At 35.1% G+C, this 12,642-nt stretch overlaps 1 protein-coding gene across 1 annotated transcript in view; it reads right to left on the bottom strand.

The window, feature by feature from the left end:
- SYT14 (synaptotagmin 14) overlaps nucleotides 1-12,642 on the bottom strand; it is a 96,865-nt gene that overhangs the window by 64,351 nt on the left and 19,872 nt on the right. The window contains exon 3 of the mRNA XM_076334494.1: nucleotides 5,023-5,187. Coding sequence (XP_076190609.1) covers nucleotides 5,023-5,187 — 165 coding nt within the window. The remainder of the gene's footprint in view (nucleotides 1-5,022; nucleotides 5,188-12,642) is intronic.

Genomic DNA, 12,642 nt, shown 5'->3' with positions numbered 1-12,642 from the left:
GCTCCTGTCTCCATACTCCAGGTTCCTGCCCCAAGCACACAGTTTTGGTCTCTTATGGGTATTTCCTCTTTATTCTCTTTGTCTATTTAATCCCAAATTCTCTTTACTTGCACCTAACCAACTACTCATGTAACCTTAGTCTTTCACCCATAGTCTCTCCACCTTCACATAGTATTATCAGTTCTCTCCACAGCCGTCACCCATCCTACTTCAAATCCCAGTCTACCATTTGCATCATGTCACATTTGTTCAGGAAGTTTCTGTCCTCACATAAGTCATGTTTATTCCCAATTCTTCTGTTCAAACTTCCACTGTCCTTCAGCAACCATAAGTATCAAAAGCAGGATAAGACCTGCTCTGTTCTTCAACCCCTACAATGAAGCATATGAGTCGAAACAGGATGGTCAGTGAATTTAACAAGCAAATAAGAAGTGTTTATTATGCCTTTTCCAAAGGCAAAGTTTCCAAAAGTTTGCAATTTGGTCAAACTTAGGCGTTTTTTCATAGAAGAACATGGGCATCTCTGAATGGGAAAAGTGCTCTCCCACATTTCAAGTACATACTCCAATATACAAAGGTGACAAAGCATCTTAGCGAAGCAGATGTGAAATCTACTTATATTTTGCACAGATAACCAGCATGTTTTTCCCATACTCTATTCCTGGAAGCAGCTAAAGATTTTAAATTATAGCTTAAAAAAAACAATCTCAGATGGAAAGCATGCCAAATTTCATCCCAAATATTTCAAATTCAGCACACAGTTATAAGCAACTGAAAATAAGGTCTTGAAATGGAAAATATCAGGAAACCTTAACTGCAGATGGTGCTACCAACTCTACATGCAATGTGTACATAATCTTAACTTAGTATTTGTAGGAAAACTGGTGCCTTAAAAGACTGCTAACAAGCAACTAGATCTTTCAACTCTAGGCTATCAATTTTAATTAAAGTCTGACAGATACGGTTCTTCCCATTGTATGGATGACTGTAAAGCAAGTTCAATTTCACTGATCACTTATTGAGAACATCACACCAAGCAAGATATATTCCGGCTAGCAGATTCACTGCAAGAGGCTGCCCAGAAAAAGGAGCCTCCTTTGCTGGTACAAAGAGTAAAATTTTGTATCTCATATGGCCCTTAACAGGTTGAAACCTGCCACCTAGGAAACTTCTACAGATTTCCACAACTATAATTAAAGCAGGGCATACCAGGACTCACATATAGTGCCAGACTTCAGTATTATATGCATCGTTTATCATTACAAGGGATGTATTCACAGATATGAAATTAGGTTCATTAATCAGTCTGCATAAAGTATAAAGAATTGAATAGTATAAAATATGGTAGCAACATGTTTGAAAGAAGTGCTGAAAGTTATGCCTCTAATAATACACTGACGTTTGTAAGCATCCAGAAGTTCTCAGTGACACCAGATATTTTTTCTCCAGTTCCTAGCATAAAAGAAAAAAATGAGGATGCATACTATTATTACAATTCATGAAACAAGACTTCTTCAGAGGACTTAAAAACCTTGTTAAAGATAAAACACAAGCTATCCATGCAAACATTTTTTAAATGAACAATACAAATCTGTTTCAGTTTCTTGGGAAAAAATAGCTTCCTGCATATTAAAAAAAATCCTCAGGGTTTTACGCCACTCCTTGCCACTTCTCTTTTGATTTTTATACGTTAGTTGGAAACTTGCCTAAGAGAATTCATGTTCTTATTAAAAACTTCCCTTTATTTGGCTAACATAGGTCATATTGAAAGCTATTCATTTGCTTATTATGGGATTTAAAATGCCATTTTTGATAGAGAATATACTTTACAAATATTGTATTACATGAAGAAATAACAGATAAGATCATAGTTTATCATACAAACATGGAAACCACCTCCTAAATCAAATTTAAAACAAACAAACAAAAACTAACAGAATGAATAACTGAAATTTTCAGGTAAGGGAAAACACACACACTGAAAAAACCAACAACTGATTTCTATTATGAAATCATTCATTTCTCTACAGAAACAGCATCTCCAGAAAAGCCTGTGTTGCTTTCTAAAAATTCACTACACAGCCTGCAAAACAATTGTGTAAAAATGCAAGGTTTTACTTCTTACTCACAAACTATTATTGCAATCCCATTGTCATATTGTTTAAGATTGGATGTTGAAGATGGCACACACAGCATCCATATCAACAATACATAGGTTTTCTTTGTAAGACTACAACTTTAAGACAAGCCTCATTCAGTTCTTTCTATACTTAAAATCACTTAATTGCCACTTGTCATTGAGTTTTGTGTCTTGAAATTACTATCTTACATATCCCAGAAATACATTCTGAAGATCTACTATAATGTAAATGTTACAGAAGTTTTTTTTTCTTTATCATCTTATCACATTTTATGCAATGCTTTTAAAATACACAAAATAAAAACCACTTTCACAGAACAAGTGTTAATTTCCAGTATTAATTAATTCATAGTTTTCAACAGAAACCACACAAGGCACTGCAGAGAAGGTAAGAAAAACTGTATATAGAAAAAGAAAGGTTAGAACATAGGAAAGGCATTTATTAATCAGCTCCTTTAAGTAATACTTCGAAAAGTAATTCACTTCCAAGAAACATCAACATAATTAGAGAATGAAGCACTGACAACACAGACCTACTTTCATCCACAGAAAACACTATTATTAAATGGGTAAATTAGGTGAAAAAAGTAGGAAGTATCATAAGTTTCAGGAAAGGCTGAAGAACACAGTTTGCTGATGGACTCCTCACCTTTTCCTGCTGTCGTCTTATTACACAGCTCTCTTGAATTCTTTTCTGATTTCTTTGAGTTTTTCTTTTTACCCACTTTTGCAACTGTAGTTGAAACATTGCCTTCATCATTTGATACGGATCTTCCTTTTCTGTCAAAAAAGGCTTCAGATTCCTTTTCTTTGATTTCATTAATGCAACTGGGACAGTCATCGTGTGTCTTCCTCAAGCTGGAGTCTGACAACTTTTGCTTCTGTACTTCAACAAGTTTTGTTTCTAAATCTTGGGGAACCTTCATACTATGCACTTCTTCAGAATCCTTAAAATCAACTCCAGGTGACCGTGGTTTGATTTTTCTATGCAAGTGATTCTTAGAATTATCTGATACTGCACATAGGCAATTATCTTGTTCCTCAATAGATTGCTCCATTGTAAATTTATTACTTTTCAGGTTACCATCCTTCAAGAACTTATCATTTACAAAACACTCATTTCCTCCTACCGCTTCCCTTTTAAAAGGTCCTCCTACATTCTTCAAATCCTGAGGTACTTCTGTATCATTTAAATGATTATTACTATCTCTGCCTTTTAACTGGCACTGTTTTTTGTCCACGACATGGTCAGATACTCCATCTTGACTTGTATCTTTTTTTACAAATTCTAATGAATTAGAATAATGAGTCTCCTTATGTTCTGCAATACCTCTCTTCACTTTCATATTAATTTCCTGAGAATGAGTTAATGATGCTGTATGTTCCTCTCTCCCTTGCACAGGTTTATCATTCTGTATTTTGGAGCTTTCATCTTCAGCACGAAGGCCATTTATCATGCTTGTTACTTGTTCTGTTACCGAATCAGCTACACTGTAGCTGACTTCTCCAACAACACTGGTCAGATCATCCACAGCACTGCTGAGTGTGTCGACCAGAGAAGACACAGAGGGAAGGCTCAGATTTTGCTGGAGGTTTCTGAAAAATGCCATTTGTCCAACCTATTCAGCAACACCTTTTAATACAGAAAGGTCCTCTGTTTCACAAATGGATTAACTCCATTTCTCTAACTTCAAATTCAGGGCTATTTGCTTTTGCTATCTCACACTCAATACATTTAACAGGGGAAGTTGCAGCTTTGCTCTTTCCATCCAGTATGTATTGAAAATAATAAGAAAGCAGCTAAGTAAATATCTTGAAATGAAGCCACAATCAACCAGCAAAACCATAGTCTTTCATCAACTGCAGCATCAACTAGCCATAATAAAATTCATTCTTTTCAAAAATAAGACTACTGTGTGAGGTGGAAATATGGGGGTTTTATTCTAACCTGCAAAGAAGAAGTTGTGACACATTTAAATTACATCCTTTCATCAATATCACACTAAAACAAGCTTTTAACATAATAGCTGCACAAAAACACACATCATGGAGACTTCTTCACCCCAAAATATTTGTTGTCTTTTACAAAAGGCAAGATATTTCAGAATATGAACACTTGTTTTGTAGCAAAAAGAAAGTTAAGATGACAGACTTAATTTCCAGGGGGAGAACTTTTTCTGTCTCCAAGAAAATTGAAAATAAAAATTTAGCTGCACCCTTTAGAGGTAGAAGGGAAGAAAACCTCTCAAATTTCCCATTCTATTCTCTGGTGCCTGTCTCCTCCTCTCAAATCAGCTAACAAAGCCCATTCAACTTCCACAGCCCAAAAGCAGAAAGGGGTTATTTTACCAACCCTCAACATATTTTTCAAGGTCTAATTTTTTTCATTTCACATTATCCTTAAAGACCTTGTTCTATTAAAAAAGTATAGAAATAATTTGTCAGAGATAAGATGTCTTTAGTTTCTAATGTTTTACTTCTTTAAAATTATTTTCCAGTTGAGTAAATGCAAGACCTTCTCCAAAAGGTTGCTGAAGGATTTTAATAGGCTGAGTGAAAACCCAATAATCCCATTCACAAATCTACTTGAGAAGATTTAATTATAGACAATTATGGAACATTTAAAATATGTTCAAGAGTACTCTCATAGTGCAAGAGAAGTATCTTCCCATAAGTAAATGTCAACTCTTTGATTATATAGCTGTTGAATTTCTGTGGCTTGTGAATACAAAGGTTTCTTCGTTTCCACATACTGCACAGTGATGGGAAAAGTCAACATTGTGTGTTTTCATCACTTGAGTCAAGTATTTATTTTGAGTATTTCTACACATCCTTGTAAAAATGTACATTCTTATAATTAAGTTTGTATTTCAGATACTTACAGAGTTTATCTTGTGAATTCTTTCTTGTAGTGTATCCTGAATCGAGATCTGGGAAACCACTAACATTTTCAAAACACATCTTCTTATTAATATATAGGAAAAGTAGCAACATGAGAATAATGAACACCCCAACAGCAGACAGGAATCCAATTGCTTCAGGAGATACTAAAAAAAAATAGAAAGAAAGAAACACATTTTAATAAGTCTTGTAAAAGTTTAACTCGTAAAAGTTATAATATTTATCAGAATCGATCATTAATAAATACTACTAAAGTTCCAAACATATATGCAAGATATAACTGAAAAACCACCATTTATATTTGAGTTTATGTTTAATACTGTTAAATTTCATCAGGGTTTTTTTCTTCCAATCATCTTTTCAAAGAACAGAAAAGTATCTGGTCCTAATCTAAGGGAGGACTGACATTGTGAGCAAGAGGTTCTGCCAGAGTACTGGACGCCAACAAGACAGGGTCTCTGCAGAAAATGGGGAGATGATCAGCAGATGCCAAGGCTGATGATTTTTGATGGAACATCTGAGAGAGAGTACTGGAAGGGAGCTAAGAGCATCCCCCCTTCCTGGAAGGGGATGGAGGTTTGGCTACCTGGACTCAGGGCCAACTCTGAGATAGTGCTGCTGGGGAGGGACTGAGCCCTTGCTGGTGAGGCCGTTGTCCCTGTCAGCCTTGTTATGCTCAGCTCCTGGCTCCTCTTCCCTTAGCGACCAGTTAGCTCTCGCTGCTCCCTGACAAGCAGTATACTGTGTGAGCAAAAAAACAGAATGAGAAAAAGCACATAACGGTATGCTCCTTGCCCTGGTACGTGTGCCACTTGTGTATAAACCAAGAAAGAGCTAAGTGGAATAGAGATAAAGCATACTTAATCAAAACCAGGGAGAAGAAAAAAGGCTGAAGTAGATTGACATGTCTTAGAAAGCATATAAAATAAAGAATATGCAATTGCTATTAAGCAGAAAACTGAAAGGGAATATCGGGCATCTTTTGCAGGGGTAGGATCTTGCAAGTCCATCAGTACCTAAGTAACAACATCAGTAATACCATTTAAGGCCAAGATTACCTAGGACATGGTTTTAGAAATAAGAAATCTGGAAATGGATGTAGCAAATTGGACCAATTGGGAAAGAGTAATTAAGGGGCAGCTTGTTTATCTGAAAGGAGACTGGGCAGAGAAAGGGATATAGAAGGGCAGCAAAAAAGAGAGTCTAGAAATGTAAGAAATAATGAACAAGTTATAAAAGCAGTTCAAGAACAAGAGAGGGCAGATTTTTTGACACAAGGAATGCAGATGCCCACAGACTATAATGTAGCTGACCTGCTTCATTAATCAAGGCTGCCAGGATGTCAAAGAAAAGCCCCTTGGGCAACCCACTGGACTCTCCACTGGGTCTACATCTGAAAGACTTGATGTGAGAAGTTAAAGAGTGACAGAATTGCAAATTTGTTAATAAGTGGTGTGGGAGGTCAAAGTGAAGGGTTATAGAACTATAATTCAATAATACTTGGGTGCAATTTATAAGAATAAAGTGATAGAACTCAATAATTGCATGCAATTAACAATGGTGTAAAGCGTTATAGAACTGTAAGTGATTCATAGTGGTATGTTTATTAGTTAATTAATCCATTAATTGGTTTATTAGTAGTGTGCTGATCCATTAATAACTGATGTAAGAGGCTATAACGTTTATGTCTCAAACCTGCATTCTAAAGAGGGAGAGTGAGACCTTGAGGTAACAGACACCTTAACACTCAGAGTGTTTTTTGCAGCCTCCCCACACAGAGGTGCATCTTTCAGGATTGAACATAGATGCACTCATCTGGATGAAAGCTAGGATTCACATATCCCTTTCTTCCTGCTATTTTTGCTATTGTCCCTCTACTCACTACCATAAATCCCATTCTTGGGGGTTGAATTTTTTCTAAGGTTTATGAAGATTTATCAGATTTATGAATTCCGTTTGCCAAGATCTTGTCACTTCACTTTAGGAATATAATGCTGTGTGGCAACATCTTTCACTATGTAAAAAGGAGTGAGATTAAAGAAAAAATTGGCAACGTACTCTGCATTCTCAGAGATGCAATACAAAAGAACAAGAGGCAACAGCCCAAAGTAGCAACAAGGAAAATTCCAGATGGAGATGAGGCGGAAAGTTCCAGAATAAGAGGGGTTAATCACTGGAACAGATTGCCTAGATCAGTTACAGAATCCAGCTTTAATGTTAGCCCTGCTTTGAGCAGGGAGCTGAACTGTGAATTACTTTCCCATGAGCCTTCCAAATTAAATCATTCTCTGAGTCTACATATGCCCTTTGTAAATCTGGGCTCATACGTCTGTGTAAAAGTGCTGACTGAGAAACACACGTAGTTCCACAACCTCCTCAGTTTGTTTTGCGGGATGACAGGGAACATTTGTGTTTGTGGTGCTGTTCTTAATTATACAGGTGTGTTTTAAAAACCAGAAAAGAAAGATCAAAAGAAATGCACCTTCCACCATCTAAACGGAATTGGTCAGATTTACACTTCTACTTTGAGCTGGACATCCAGACCTATCTGAAACTGTGAGAATTATTTTTGCTTCACTTTTTACTTCTGACCAGAAGAGATCACGTAACATTGTGCCTAGAACCCTGAAAATTTTCACATGAAAAGGAACCTGCCAATAACTTCAAACCACCCATCCTGACAAAATTACTAAAGAAATACCAGAATAGCAACCAAAGAAGTCCCAAAAGGATGAAACAAACCCCAATTAAACTAGAACCTCTATTTAGTCAATATCAAACTTGAGTCAAATTTTTGTTTTATTAGATCATACCAGAAAAGTTCAGAAAAACATGAGCAACTCTCAACTGAGTTAAGCTGGGAACAGTGTCTTCTGAAGAACTGAAAGCAAAGCTAGAAATAATTGGAAACCTTCAAAATCTGACCTTCACCTTCCAGCCCACTGAAGTCCAAGAAAGAACAAGAAATATAAGAACACAGTACAACTGCTTAATAGAGCCAGAATAAAACAAACAGTGCAACAGGGAGGAGCAGGCACGTGGTATTTTCGATTTCAGACAGTACAACAGAAATACAAAGACCCACAGAGTTACTGAGTTCCCCATCAGTCCTCCAGGATGAGACATCCTGCTGCATCAAGCAGAGCAACAAGGTGAGAAAAGTGGAATTATATTCTGGATCAGAGAGGAAAGGAAGCTAAAACTTTTTTAAAAAATATTTTCATTATCATGAACAAATAGAAAAAAAAAATCCCTTTGTTCACAAAAGACCTTGGTTGCACATCCTACTAAGATTACCTGATACTGCCTTCAGAAGTCTGTTTGAAGTTGCTCACAATTTAATTAAGATCACTTGTTATAGCTGAAGTTTATGGCAACTCTGCCTCACACTGAAGGGTTTTTGTTTAAGTTCTAAGAAAAACAGTTAAGCCGTGACCAAGAATGAGCTGAAGAAAAAAAATTACCGCTATAGTGGTGACTAATTTATTTTTTTAAAAAGCCCTACTGTTCCCTGATTTAGAGCAAGGAAAGTTTGGCATGTGTCAGGTGTTCATTTATCATTTGTCAGGCGTCCATTTACCATTTTTACGGAATCTTCCTAAATATGGGAAAGCTCTGAGATTTGACAAAAGCCTCAGTTTGTGTATATTCATTTTTGACCTCAAAGTTTAACAGATGAAATCTCCCAAGGTTCTGCTGGCAGTAGGCATGCTCCCTGCCTTCCCAAGGCTGCATATGGATAGCTGTGAATGTTTGGAGCTGTTGGAACAACATCCAGTTTTCTTTGAATTATTGATCCTGACCCAAATGAGACTAGAGACTGGGCCAAGAGCAGAAAATCTTCATTCTTCAATAACTTCCAGTTCTAACACCTATCAAACCTAGAGGCAGTGGCAGAAAAGGCAGGAAGAAGAAACCGCAATTCACCAGGACACAAGGACCAACAGAAGAGAGAGTGAAGTGGAAGATGGCAATTAGGCACAAGTTAATGGTGTCCAGTGAGGAAATGGGAAGTATGAAGACTAGACATAGATAAAGATAATGGGACCACAGAAATCTATCTATGAGGATAATTGCTTTATTATTGGAGCAGGCTGTCCTAAACAACTTTGCCTGGATTTAGTGTCAATGCTGCTTTGAGCAGGAGATTGAACTGAATTCCAATCATTCTATGGTTCACAATAAAGGACAGTGAATGTTTTCTTTTAATAGGATAGATTAACTGTACAACATCTTCAGAGAAAAGTGCACTCTCAAGTATTTCACATTTGATCTTTTAAAATTGTAGGTTTAAATTCTTAATTTTTTTTCTTATGTTTATATTGTTCAGCAATCAAAGCTGCTTTGATCCATCAAAATATGTGCTTAAGGAAGTTAACCACAACCTAAAAGTAACTTGAAAACACAATACTGCCGTTTTTTTCTTGAGTACTTCCTGGATACTAATCGGTTAAAAAAGGCACTGTATGCAAACTGTATAGTTCTCTATGGAAACACAGTATCTGATGACATCTTTCTGGAGTGAAAAAAAACATTGGCTGATACCTTCAAAAAGAATGAAACTTTAGCTGCAGCAAGACTAATTAATTATTTATGTAATTCAGTGCGAACATAGGACTTGAAAATTATATTCCCGTATCAATTTGCATCCATGTAAAGAATCTTAGAACGCTCGTTCACAGATTAAGCCTATTACCAAGTTAAAATCCTTTGATGTATTACCATTATAAAGCCAGAAAAAAACCAAAATAAAATTGTACTTCAATTTTCCACATGTAAATGTGTACAGATTCCCATCTATGAATAAAGGTTTTATACTTCACATTAATCCTTCAGTTAGTTTCTCACAGTTGAAGCATCAAGCAGTTAAAAAAAAAAAGTACTTTTTTGCATATAAAATATATCTGTGCCACATTCAACACCAGAATTATTTTGATTCAAAACACATTGTCATAAATTCTGATTGGTTTAGGCATTAATTGTACCACGAAAAGCATTTTAAAAACTCTCAGAGGTTCCCAGTGGTTTCTTCTACAATCACAAACCAGTAGAAAGGCAACACTTTCTCATAGTCATATTTCAAATTCAAATGTCCTACTTTTATAAACCTCATAATTATCCTCAGTTCTTAAGAAAAACAACAATGAATGTTTGAAATTCATAATAATATAACACAGTTTTAGAAATACTAAAAGAACAAATGTCTTACTACAAAGTTATAAAGACTAATTGAATTGCTGGCTATGGAAATGACATAGAAAGTTATACTCATTACAGAAGTATTACGTTAACATCACTGTAATTCACTTTTATTATTACCATCACTAGAATTGGAATTATTAGAACATAGAAACTTACCATCTCTTCATCTTAAATATCAAATTAGCATCTCTTTCTCAAATAACTTCCCTGTTACTAAAAAATTTTTCTTTTCCAAAAGATGTTTCAAACTCTTCAGAGAATAATGGCATCTTTAAGTAAATGTCAGCAAAACAACAAAAACCCTCAGACATACTAAAAAGCATTTAATGTTTTTAATATTAAATTAAAAAGCATTTAATGTTTTTAATATGTATCTACCCCCCCAATTATATTTAATATCCAGTCAGTTATTTTTGGAGCTCTCACACTCCACATCATACTGCTCACTTAACTATGTGGCTTTGTACATTACTAGCTATCTTAGTGATGTTTTAATTATTCATTTACAAATGCAATACTATCTCTTCTGTGCACAAATTAAGTAACTAGGGGTATGATCCAAAGAACCTCAATTACCTTTAAGATCCTAGCACAAAAACATTCGAAATGAAAAAATGTAAGCTTGTTTTTAATTTATAACCCATTCTATTTGTCTTAATTTTTTTACAACTTGATCTAAGATATTTTAGCCTTTTAAATAAACAGGACTGTTTTGTATTTAGTCCTGAAGAATAATTATTTATTGTTATTAGCTGTTACACCATTACATCTTGACATTACATGAAAATAACCTGTGCTGTCCAGCTCAAAAATATTTTCATTCAAATGCTATTCACTGCTGCTTGTCACTTCATACCAACTTTCCCACTTGCATGAGACATTAACATATTTTCAGAAAGCTGAACAGGTTACTGAACCACAAAATAAGATTCATGCCTTGATTGCCTTTTCTCCATGCTTGAATTATTTATCTCCAAACAGCACATATGTATTTCTCACAGACAGCTCATGTCATAATGGAAAAAACCCAAACAAACAAAACCCTCTATACCTCAGAGTCAGCTCGGAAGTAAAATACTTTGGTCTGATTACTCAACAGGAATAAGAACTGTACTTTCATACGTTGTCAGTTTACATGTAAATATGTTTTTCTTTTATGACTAATTACATAGGCTGGTCTCTTCTCTAGAAGTAAGTAATTGAACTTGAAGACTACCTAAGATTTTGTGCTCTTTCTAAACAGCTTTTATTTGACAAGGTAAACTCAATACACAAAGTTTCACAACAGTTTAGCAGAATTATCATCTTCCTGTTTGCTGGAGTAGTTGAAGAAGCAATCACAAGTGAATAGAACGTAGTTTACCTAGACAAAATGCTACACTGACAGAGGGCAATATTTTATCCACTGTTGTGTTAGAAGACTTAAAAAAATTAAATTCTTGACTACCTGCACTGTTTCACAAACAAGATAAACTCTATGTGGCAGCTGACATTACTATTAGAATACTTTCCCATACAAAAACCAGAAGCAACTTTACCACAAAAATTGACTAGCTGATGTTTCTGCTAGAAATCAATGACAATGAACTCTAAATTCCCTCTAAACGTTTTATTAAGCATGTCAAAAGACAAAATTCCAAATGTATTTCCTATGCTTCCTGTTTGATTTTGTATTCATCTTTTGTCTTTCTCTCATATAAAACCATTGGAACTACATAATTCCTTTCTACAAATTTACCTATTTCTTTTCTGTTTTGCCAAAACAGGCATCAGGAAAAGTATTTTAGCTCAATTTAAAATGCGCAATTAAATCTCATCTATTAATGTTCTTAATTTTTTAACTACATTTAGATAACATGAAAATTGAAACTTTTCTGTATAAAGATGCTGCCCCCTTCAATTCAAACTTGTATTTTTCCTTTCTTCTGCAGCACAGACTTCTTAACTTAGCCCACTACTAATGGCTAAATTTGTCAGCTTATGTCAGCATTATGTTAAATACACATTATACTGCTAGTCTTATGATGTTCCTCCGTACGTGTTTGTTTCTCCTGCATCTTGCACTTTGTTATACAGCAAGTTTACACACTCTCCGGTACAAATTACAAGCATGTACAACATGAGCTACCTGTATTTCAATGCTTTAAACACCTATATCCAGTATATTACCCGGAGTGACACGCAATTTTAAATGAACATAAACATGAAGTAACAATTGAATTTCAATGCAGAACTGAAAAGAGCATTTCCTAAATAAGAAAATTATTAACCATTTTTAGTAACATGAACCCTTCAGAAGTTTTGAAAGACTGACAGAATGAAATCAGGATGAAAGTGCTTATTTACCTTTCTATCTGGAATAACAATGCCCTTTAAAAATTCTATTTATGAAACTTTCA

The sequence above is a fragment of the Aptenodytes patagonicus genome, chromosome 3, assembly GCF_965638725.1.
Source record: "Aptenodytes patagonicus chromosome 3, bAptPat1.pri.cur, whole genome shotgun sequence".
Lineage (NCBI taxonomy): Eukaryota > Metazoa > Chordata > Aves > Sphenisciformes > Spheniscidae > Aptenodytes > Aptenodytes patagonicus.
Note: the sequence above shows the minus strand (reverse complement) of the source record. Positions and strands in the feature narration are given on the sequence as shown.